Raw genomic sequence first — 11,831 nt, forward strand, 5'->3', positions numbered from 1 at the left:
GATGACACCACCGTTTTCTTAAAAAAAATCACAAGCAGGTTCCAATTGTAATTGACATAAACAAACTTTTATCAGAGGCTTCAGGACTAATGCTTAATTTAAAAAAAATGTGAGCTTATAGCCATTCATGACACTTCCCTAAAAGAAATATCTAGCATTACAATTAAATCTGAAATTAAATACTTGGGAACTGTTATAACCAAAACCAAGAATCAACCTTAACTATTGAAAACAAGATTGAAGAATGTAAATTCAAACTTAACTCATGACTCCAACAAGACCTTTCTGTTTTAGGACGAATTTACTTATATCAAAAATGGAAAGTTTGTCAAGATTAATTTATTCAACCTGTAGCACTGCTGTCCCAAATAGCTTAACTAAAACTATTAACCAAATGAACATGAACTTTATTTGGAGAAACAGGCCACACTACCTACGGAAAAGACATACGGTCAAAGAAATCAAAAATGGCGATCTGAAAGTGATTGACTTTGAATGTCTTAACGGAACCCTTCATTGGTTGAAATCCTGGATTAAAATATCTCAGTTATTTTGTACTTCTAGCCGATTTCAATATACATAAATTGCCCATTAAACTAGCAGAGTTCCATAAAAAAGTGTTACTATACTGGAAAATGTTCTATGTTCATAACTACTTGCCACACTCCTCTATCATATGGAATAACAGATTCATACTACATCGCAATAAGTTTTTATTTTACAAAGATTTGGTCTATTATACACTTAATGGATGCTAATGGTTGCATGTTAAACTACGAACAATTCTGCGCAAAATATCAATTCTTTTCCTCAAAAGCTGAATTTACCAGATTATATAATGCCTTACCAAAACAATTTATTAATCAGATTAGAGATATAATAACATATCATCCGATGACCCCACAATTACCCAATGTATCTATTAATGGAATATCATTCACTGATCAAAAACTCAATAACCACACAATTAGAAGCTGTCTAAACAAAACTTTATTCCCTGGGAAAATAAATAAAAATAACATTCTTTGCAAATTTGAGGGAAAAAAAATCAATTGAAAGATTAAGAACTCTTTATTTAAAACTCCCCATACAACCAAAGGCTAAAGAAACACACTTTAAAGTTTTAAATGCAATTTATCCCTCAAAAGAACTACTAAGAAATCGCTTTAATATCAATGACAATAAATGCTCATTCTGTGAAAGCGATGTAGAAACGATAGACCATGTCTTCTGTGAATGCACTCAAACCAAAATATTTTGGAATTACTTAGAAAGGTGGGTCAAATCGAAAATTGCACTTCCTGAATCTATTTCTAGAGATATGGTAACTGTTGGAATGTTTTTGACAAACAAAGCAATAGAACTCTGTTGTAACCTAATATTTTGTTTGGCAAAATTCTTTATTCATAAACAAAGAGTGCTGAGATCATCCCCAGTTTTTAATTTTTTTAAATCTGAATTCCCGTTATATTTGAACTCTCTGAAATTATTGAATCATATGAATACCTGACTGAAATATTAATGGAATTGCCCACCGATGTATGTTAATCCTAACATATGAATCCCCTTGTTGCTATTTTAGTTATTTAGTTTTTTTTTTCTTTATCAATATTACTTTGTATTTCCATTTCGAAATCTGCCTCTACTATGTCCTCTGCAGTTGCACTGTTGTAATTGCCTTACCTGTTTGTGCTAACTTTGTTTAAATAAAGTTAAAAAAGAAAAAAAGAAAAAAAAAGAAAAGACAGTGGTCCCTCCCGCCTCTTTCTGTTTGCAGCGAGGTGTACTTGACGGGATGTGCGACTCTACTCGTTTTACCTTCTGACTAAGCAGACGTTTTTCCCCAAGACGATGATTCCTGTGGTGGATTTTAGCGTCTACAACCTGAGTAAGAAAGATGCTGATGGGAAGGAGCTGCAGAGTCTGAGTGAGGAGCTGAAAACCGCATTTTCTCAAGTTGGGATGGTTTTTCTCAAAAACACTGGGATTTCGCAAGAGGAGGTGAATTCGGCCGAGAACACTCACATACTCTGACTGTATCCTCTAAAGTGAAATATGCATTTCATATGTGGCGTGTCTTTAATAGGTGGATCGTGTCATGGAGTCGTCCAAGAGGTTTTTCCTGCAGCCAGAAGAGCTGAAGAAGCAACTCAGCAGAGGTAGCTTCCCAAACAGCTCCAACCACGGCTGGGTGTCGATGGAAACAGAGAGGTAGGTCATCCAGATACGAGATAAGGAAGATACGACAAAAAAAGACACTAATATGCATTTTTAAACAAAATAATAATAATAATAAACTTTTGATGCGACAGACCAACACAGTGTAGTGCGCAACTATATCCGACGGACTTTCGTTTTAGCACTTCTGCTTTTTTTGCCACATGGACGAGAAGGACTTTGCTGCAGCAAACAGAAAGGGGCGGGAACGGACCACTTTCAATTTCGCACCATTGCACTCCGGAAGTGAAGTGGGAGCTATTTACTATATTATGCGCGGCCTCCCGTTTTTGTTTTTAAATCTGTGATATATTTTCAACTTTAGGAAGGATTTTCACTCTCAGCATGTATTTGAGCTTCTCTCTTTTATTTACTTCAGTGCAGCTCACAGTTTTAACAAATTCTGTAGCTTTCAGTGGACTCTAAATCTGCTCCTGAGTCACATCTTTTCAAACCTGCTACTGCGTGGAAATTTTCCTTTGACCCTAAAACGATAAATCATATTCATAGAATCACGTTATCAACAATTTGTGAATAGAACAAAACACTTACCACACTATAGGAAAATGTTATTAATTTATTGGTTAATTATTCTTAACCAATAATTATTGGTCTCTGCTAAAATATTTCTTGCAGTTCTTAAAGATATAGCCAGTGTTTTCAACAAAGTTGAGCTGACTGTTGTCAAGAAAACCTGAGATCATCCCACTTCCCCATGCTGGAGATTTTAGTTTAATAGTAACAATACATGCAGTTACCTTTAAAATTGATCACATAAGTAACGTAAAGACCCAACAGTAGATTTAAACTTCAATAGAATCAATCTGGTTGTGTGTTGTTTTTGTCTCCTGCAAACTTTGCTTTAATTCTACTTCCTTTTTCTGTCTAATCACAAGAAATCATAGTCAGGCAGAAAGCGTCATGAAACAGGAACAGCAGGCTTCCTGGAAGAGGAGGAAGTAAGTTTCCAGCTTGTAGATTTATAAGAATAGTTTCAATTATTCCTTATCCCAAAGCATGAAAATTTTAAAGAATGAAATCTGAACATTTTGAGTAACTGCATAAGACCCAAAGTAAAATACTTATATTAATATTGGTTTACTTGTAAGAATATTTAAACTTACACTTGTGGAAATACTTACAAGTAAAAAATAATAATAACTGTAACTGTGGTATCAAATAATTAGAGAAATTGATTATTCTTGGTTTCTTTTCAGAAGACAGTCTGTAAGAATTCGCATTAAAATTATAATAAGAGTAACTAATAAGTTATTGTTATAATATTATGAATGAATTCTAAATCAAATGAGCTACAGAGGTTTTAAATGTGATTTTGACATTGAACTTGAAATAGTGTAAAATGTGTAACTCCAGTCAACTCCAGGGAATTTATCTTTTACGGTTCCAGTAATGCCAGAATTAATAATAAAGACTTTGTGGTATTCTGATTTAGTAATGTAATTAGATTAGTTGTGTTGCCACCCCCACGCCACTAGAGGCAGTAGCAAGCCCGAAAAGATGCGACGAAGGAGATTTAGAAGTACACGGAAAGCTACAGAATTTAAAAACAGCTTCGCTGAAGTAAATAAGAGAGAGAAGTTCAAAGACATGCTCAGAGTGAAAATCATTCCTAGAGGTGAAGATATATCACAGATTTCAAAAGAAAATATAAACGGGAGACCGCAGCTCAGATATCTGACCAGCTTCTCTGCTTTTCTCTTTATTAATGTCAGTTCTTCAAAGAAACGAGCTGCTAGCTGCGATGCTAATTCACGGTTGTTCATACTACCATTTCTGCTCACAAACTCTCATACAAACACACGCACACACAGTTGATACTCATTCTCTGGAACACCATACCTCTGAACATGGAAACACCACTAAGAGATGACAGTCCACCTGAACTGAGCTGATTAGGTGAAAAAAGGACACATAGGAAGTCCTAAAGCTTTTATTCAGATCTTTTTGGCCTACAAGTGTATTGGAAAACTAATACTGCATATTACTCTGAACACAGGATGGTTTTACAAAGTATTTACTCAGGGCTGGGTACACACCAGTCAATCAAATTTTATTTATATAGACCTTCATAACAGTCACTATTGAGCCAAAGTACTTAACGTTTGTGCAAAAATTAAGCAGTCAGACTAGAATACAGACAGGTAAAAAGAACAATTTAACAATATTGGTAAAATGCTACTATGTGCTAAAAGTTGTAGCTTAGGTTCAAGAGGGAATGAATTCCAGATTGAGACCAGCTACACAGTTTGAACTTTGACCCAGGGGCCTTCGTCAGTTGTTGGTCAGCAGACCATAGAGCTCTGACTGGGCAACATCACGTAAGTAAGAAGGTGCAACGCTGTAAGCAACTTTAAAAACAAACATCAAGACTTTGAAATCAACTCCACTTACTAGGAGCAAGTGGAGGGAGTGAAGTACAAGACTGATGTGACTGTGTCTCTCCTACTGTTAGTCAACAGGTGAGCAGCGGCATGCTGGACACCTGGTTTATTCCAACACAAAGTGCACTACAAGGGTTTAACTTCACCAGAAGTCAGGGCTGAAACAACACAATCGACCTGCTTGTCAAATTTGGTAACGTGGACCACATGGAAAAGTTCAAGACTGATTTTTAATCCAGATTAATTCTTTTACAGGTTGAATCCGAGCCAGCCAGGAGACCTAAAGGAGGCATTTAACCTGACATCATTTCACCCTGACATAGTAATGACTCACTAAGTATTTTGTTCAGCATGCTTCTCTGTAAAATTGCAAGTGCAAACTTTGGGAAACTCAGCACTTTGGGTCACTGCAAAATCTTCCGGTCAGGCTAGTCAGTCCTCTGTTCTACAGAAATGGCCGTCATCAGACGCCGTGGGGGATTTCCGAGAGATCCTCACAGCGTTCTTCCATCGCTGCAAAGACCTGAGTCTGCGGGTGCTGAGGGTGATGGCCCAGAGCCTGAGTCTGGACCCGGACATATTCCTGAGTGCGCATCGATTCATAGGAAGTAGGTTTTTCACACTCTCTCAATGCTTTGGTGGACAATGAGGTCGGTGGGAAAGGTGCACTTCATAGAAAATCATGAAACTTGTTCAACAGGATGTGCGTACGACGGCGTATTAGGGCAGTTGTAGGTAGAAAAAAAGAGGGGATTAAATTTCCACCAAAAATTCAAGATTTGTGATTAAGCTCAGAAATTTTCTCAATAAACTTGGACATTTCTGAGATTAAAAAACATGAAAAAAAATCTCAGATATTCAACATTTGGAAATTTCTGAGTTTGAAAAGTTGGAATATTCTTGACCTCTGAAACTAAAAAATGTCCAAGTTTTTCTATAAAATTTCTGAGATTGAAAAGCTGAAAATTTGCTAGAAAAGTCTAAAAAAAATTTAGATTAATCTCAGAAAGTTTTAAGGGAAAAAAAATCACATTTCTGACATTTGGACATTTTCTAAGTTTCAAAACTCAAATTTTCCACTTTTGAAACTCAGAAATTTAAAAATTCTCTCTGGAAAATTTCTCCAATCAAGCTAAAAATGTCTGAGTTTTTTGTAGCAAATCTTCAACTTTTCAAACTTAGAATTATGTGAATTATTATTGTGTGAATTATCTGAGCTGATATGTATTTAGAGAACTGCTGTGTCTCCTGCAGCTGATAAGAACGGCACAACGCTGCGGACTCTCTACTACCCTTCAGTGAAGAGCGAGACGGCGAAGGAAGGTCAGGTGCGATGTGGGGAACATTCTGACTACGGAAGCATCACTCTGCTTTTCCAGGGCTCTGAGGGTCTGCAGGTAATTCCAGGGATCAATAGTGAAATGTATCAATTTTTACCCCAAAGAAGGCGTAGCTCTTTTCTTGACATCTCCCTTTGATTTAAACTTATTAGATTATAGTAATAATCTAATCAAAGCAACTTATGGAAACTGACTGAGGTCATTTATTTTTTATTTTACTAAAGCATTTCATTTGTTTTTGCCATGTTATGCGTCTTATTCCAGGTTTGCACTCGCGCAGGTGAGTTTATCTCGGCTCCCTGTATCCCTGGAACCGTCCTGGTCAACATCGCTGACCTGATGCAGCGCTGGACGAGTGATCAGCTCATCTCTGTGGTAAATTAAAAAGATTTTACATGTTTTCTTCTTCTTCAGAGGCTAAAATCAAAGCAAGGGTGTCTAAAGAGCGGCTCGGGGGTCTAACCTGTCTATTAAACCCAGCAAAATAAAGGAATCATTTCATATCAGATCCACTTCCTGTTTTAGTTACTGAGAACATCCAAGAGCATTTTTCCCCCAAATCTGTAATGATTACTACTACACATCATTTTCTTTTCTTTATTATTTTAATTTTGTTAAGAATTTTTGCATTAAGTAAAAATTAAAAGTACATTTTGTGGCCCGTGATTACTTTTAACTTTACGATTGTAAATGTTTATTGACGTATTTGACATTTTAGAGCTGTGTAAAATTAAAATTAAATTAATTAATTAATTTTAATTAAATTAAAATGGTAGCTGTGGGAAAATATGCAACGCTTGAAGTTTGGGTCAAAGTAGTTTGTAATATTGCTTTCTGTCTTTTCAGCGTCATCGGGTTTTGCTGCCCCCTGTTGGAAACTCCAGCACTCGCCAGTCTTTGGCTTACTTCGTCCAGCCGGACGACGAGGCCCTAATCACCTGCTGCGACGGCTCAAACAAATATCCTCCCGTCACCGGAGCCGGCTACCTTGAACAGCGTTTCAGTGAGACGTACGGAAGGAAGTGAAGAAAGACGCTCATCTCTCTGCTCAAACGTTGCACAAATGACAAAACTCTCCATTACATTATGTCACACACATACATGGTTTCTACAGGTTTTACCTGTAGAAACATTTTCAAAAGACATTTTGAAATAATTATGAATGGAATCTAAGATGTATACATCTACAGACATGTACAAATTTCATCCAGCCAACTCTCAATAAATTTATACTACTTGCGCGTCATGCCATGATATGATGAGAGATGCTAAAAAGCTAGCCAGCTAGCAAGGGCATCTCAGCAGCTCGTTAGCTGCCGCGGTAGCTTCAACAGTCTCGAGTCACAGAATGCAACGGAGATGTCCGAGTGCAACTCGAACTTTTGCCTGACAGAAAAGTTTCCCAATGAAAAGAAAAAAGGAATAAAATATACTTAATATATGAGATACAAGATTAAATAATCCTGCCAAGACAAAATTTAAGAACTGTGATTATGTCACATGACACTTTAGATTCCACAATGGCTTCACAGCTGATTTGGATTGAATTTGATGTAAATGGCTCATTTTCTGTTGTTGTTGGCCAGTGTTGAAAAAAAATTGTTTAATTATGCTGGTTTTAATGATTTAGCGTAGGTTTTACTTTAGCGTATTTTGAAACGTTAGTCTCTTCCTGATTGTTTTGAAGTTGATGTAAAAATAATGTTTGTTTTAACCACAAAATGACTACACTCAGGAGCAAACAACATATCCCCAAGTATATGAGAGCAGCTCATCGATATAGCAGCTACGTAGCCTGACGTAAAAACATTTTGCTAGACAAAGTCAAACATTGAGAAGTTTTAATTATTGTTGTCAAACAGCGTTTTGAAGCCAAAAATACCTCAGAAATATACGGAGCCAACCAAGAGAATCATCTCATTTAATGTTTAAACTCAGTTTCATATAAATACAAATGGTGTAGCATAAATGTTTGGCTGTTGAACTGGACCACTATCAAGCTAATTTTCTATAAGCAGCTTTACAAATCTTTTGCGGTTCATGTTACTGGCAAAGCATGCTGTACCTACCGTGGCCACCAGGGACCCCAAGAGCAATTTATTTTTTCTTTTATCCATAAAATAATGATTTCTACATACATTATCAAATATATATTACTATAAAAACAAATCAGTTCATAGTGAAATTGTATGTTTTTGATATTATGACAGAAATTATTACTAAAAAAAAAGAAGGAAAAAAAAATCAGCTCCACTAATCGGGCCCCTTAGTGGCCCCGGGGCCCTAAGCAGCTGCTTAGTTTGCTTATGCCTTGGGCTGGCCCTGGGCCTCAATTTAGGTTAGATGTAGACTCTTGGTTTAATCAATACATAACTTAATCAGTAGAACACTTTTCCTGGATACACTGGTCAACACACAAAAAATTGTCTAAGTTTTTTCAGCTGACTAGTATTTCGATGAGCTGAATCCAAAAATCACATTAGTTTTGCTCCATCAGGTCAACTTTTTGAGCCATTGGCAAATCTTGATTTTTTACGATTCTGTTTACATGCATTTTTTATTTCATTTCAATTTTATTTATTTCACGTTCTAGAAATGAAATTACTTACTTATTCAGACTACAAGTTAATGGGTGATGTCATCAATTGCGAAATGTCATTTCCTTAATTCGCTTCCGGTCATAGCATTTTAGTAAGAGTAAAGTGAAAAGCCTCTATATTGCCCAAAAACGAAATGGCTTCAGCCAGAAGATCTTGTAAAAATAAACCTGACGTATTCTGTTAGATCTGCGGCGAACACACCCTTGTGCCTAACAGGAATCCAGTCACTAGTTTCATAAAGCGTGCTTACCATGCTTATTTTGGTATGAAACTTGGAGATCAGGACAAAGCTTGGGCGCCACACATGGTATGCAAAGCATGCACCGAGTATCTGCGTCAGTGGACAAAGGGCAACAAGAGTTGTCTGGAATTTGGAATTCTGATGGTCTGGAGGGAGCCAACAAACCACTGCAGTGACTGCTACTTCTGTGGCATTGATGTTACTGGGATCAACAGAAAGAACCGGAGCGGCCTAAAGTATCCTGATCTTCAATCAGCACATCATCCTGTAGCTCATTGTGACGAAATTCCAGTACCTGTCTTTGGAGAACTTCCTGATAATAGTGACGAAGATTCCACCAGTGTTGAAGAAGAAGAAGAAAAAGTGGTTTTTGACAGTGATGCTCCACATTCTTTTTCCCAAAATGAGCTGAACGATCTAGTTCGCGATCTCGGCTTGTCAAAATCCTTAGCCGAACTGTTGGCATCCAGATTGAAGGAAAAGCACCTCCTCTCTGACGGTGCTCGCATCACCTTCTATCGCAACAGGCATCAAGAGTACCTCCGCTTTTTCTCTGAAGAGAAGGACTTGGTGTACTGTACAGATGTTGCGCAGCTTCTGCATACGCTTGGAGTGCCACAATACGGGACAGAGATCAGCATTACACAAGGAGGAACTGGCCTGTGTGGGAGGAATTGGTGCCTTGCAGAGTAAAGAACGTCATCAACAACCCTCTGGTGAACAGAGACAGGATACTCTTCCCACCGCTGCACATCAAGCTTGGCTTGATCAAACAGTTCACCAAAGCTCTGGACAAGAATGGTGGCTGCTTCACTTACTTGTGCCAGGCTTTTCCAGGATTGACCATAGAGAAGTTGAAAGCTGGCATCTTTGACGGCCCTCAAATCCGTCAGCTTATCAGAGACTCAGATTTCGAAAAATCAATGAATGGAATGGAACTGGAAGCGTGGAAGACTTTTGATTTGGTCGTGAAGAACTTTCTTGGCAATACCAAGGCCAGCAACTACGCAGAACTTGTCACCAATATGCTGACTGCTTTCAGAAACCTCGGATGCAACATGAGCATCAAAATGCATTACTTATTCTCACATAAGGATCGGTTTCCGGAGAATCTGGGATCAATGAGCGACGAGCAGGGCGAGAGATTTCATCAGGACATAAAAGAAATGGAGACCAGATATCAGGGACGCTGGGATGCAGTCATGATGGCTGATTACTGTTGGACTCTGAAGAGAGACATCTCTGTCGCTGACCATTCTCGGGTTTCCACAAAACGGAAGTTCAAGCCCTAAATTTGGAACAATGATGATGGTAGCATGCACTTCACATGTCCATAACATTAATTAATTAATCAGTGTAGACTACATTTACAGTAACCGATGTTTGTAACATTTCATCAATAAATTGTGTTAGAAAACAATTGATGTCTTAAAAATCTAATTCGGATGAGAAATATTACTAAAAATCAACTGATAATGTAAAAAAATGTAATTATCCATAATAATCCATTTAGACAAAAAACTCGGATTTAAAAATGAACTTAGCATAAAAACGTTACCTGATTGATAGAAATGGATGTTATTTTTGGATTCAGTAGTGGATGTTTGTAATAAATCAGTTGTCAAAAGATAAACTATTTTCAAAAAAAAATTTTGTAACCCTGTGTAATGATCACGATCACATTCTTAACAAGTGTGTAAGTCATACATTAATCTGAAAGTGTTTTAATCATTATAATCAAAGAAGTTGAAATCTAATCAGAAAATGTTGAGTGTAACAGATATTTTGGTATTGAAACTGCTCATGTCACACACAGTGTGGCAGTTAATACGAAGGAACGTCTTCGTATTTTTGTATTTTTCTGTGGTAATTAATTTCTTCTTTGTGGGTTTGGTTTCTGATGATTATGTTGAGCTGTTGATGTGATTTTATGCATTTTATTTTTTTAATAAATTCTGGTTGATTGTGAAGTTGAACAGTGACCGTTTGTCTTTATGGTTTCACTTTTACACACAACATTAACTGACCTGGGGAGACAAGTTAACAACAAGCAACAGCTAGAAAATATTTTGTTTTCTCAACATTGTGTGCAACAGATAAGGAGCGCAAATCGTGGCAGAACAGGGTGGAGCAGTTCAGAGTGTTCTAGCAGCAGAAGTTAAAGGTGAAACATCTAGTACTAATGAGAAAACACAACTCCTTAAGTGATTAGCAGCCAGGAGTTGAGTGTTTTATGCAGGACAGGATTTGAAAGGTATAGTTTGTGTGTATGGGAATAGTTGGTGGGGTTCACAATGTCTTAGGATGCGAGGATGAGAGATAAAAGTATGAAGTCTTCACTCAGACACGACCTCCTCCTGTGGACTTATTGCTGTTCGTGTTTGTGGGCGAGTTGTGTCTCTGTTTGGCCAAATGCATTGATTTAATAAATGTCTTGTGATTTTATATTCTGGTTTGTGTCTCATTTTTGTGTCTTGCCTGAAATATCCTAGACCCGGTTAGAGAGACTGTTTTCTGAAGTGATGGTTGATTTTGTCTCACAACAACATACATTTTCGGGTGTCAAACGTACGGCCCGCGGGCCGGAACCGGCCCGCCGAACGATTTAGTCCGGCCCGGGGACTAAATGCATTATCATTATTCATGAAAAAACATATACTTCGTTTAATTGAAAATCTGCAGTTCCTATACTGTCCACGAGGGGCGCTGTGTTTTATTCAGAGCACACAACATGATGCAACACTGCAGCGGAACTAACAGCAGATGGCAGCACTGAGCTTCAGGTTCTGTAATCAAGTTCGATTCTATGCTTTACCAGCTTTTTATTTTGGCCCTGGCAACCTCATATTTCTCGTGCATGCTAACATACATACATGTTATGTATGCATGTTTTTCTATATGTATGCATCAACAAATGTACTTAATCAAATGTCTGTTTAAAACAGCTGACACTTAGGATTTCAAATGTGTGAAGCCAGATAATTTGTTCAAATTGCTTCCCAGATGTTGAAAATTGATTTTAAATATTTTC

The 11,831-nt window shown here is 37.4% G+C and overlaps 1 protein-coding gene across 1 annotated transcript; it reads left to right on the top strand.

Moving 5' to 3' along the window:
* The first annotated feature begins 1,753 nt into the window (after nucleotides 1-1,753).
* LOC106911747 (uncharacterized) lies at nucleotides 1,754-11,245 on the top strand. The gene is made up of 7 exons (XM_088006548.1): nucleotides 1,754-2,001; nucleotides 2,087-2,211; nucleotides 4,875-4,941; nucleotides 5,071-5,227; nucleotides 5,874-6,016; nucleotides 6,224-6,334; nucleotides 6,806-11,245. Exons 1-7 carry the CDS (start codon nucleotides 1,852-1,854, stop codon nucleotides 6,983-6,985), a joined length of 933 nt encoding a protein of 310 aa, XP_087862674.1. The 5' UTR covers nucleotides 1,754-1,851; the 3' UTR covers nucleotides 6,986-11,245.
* Nucleotides 11,246-11,831: the final 586 nt, after the last annotated feature.

Source organism: Poecilia mexicana, unplaced genomic scaffold (genome assembly GCF_051168715.1).
Source record: "Poecilia mexicana isolate PSO_F unplaced genomic scaffold, ASM5116871v1 scaffold_6, whole genome shotgun sequence".
NCBI lineage: Eukaryota > Metazoa > Chordata > Actinopteri > Cyprinodontiformes > Poeciliidae > Poecilia > Poecilia mexicana.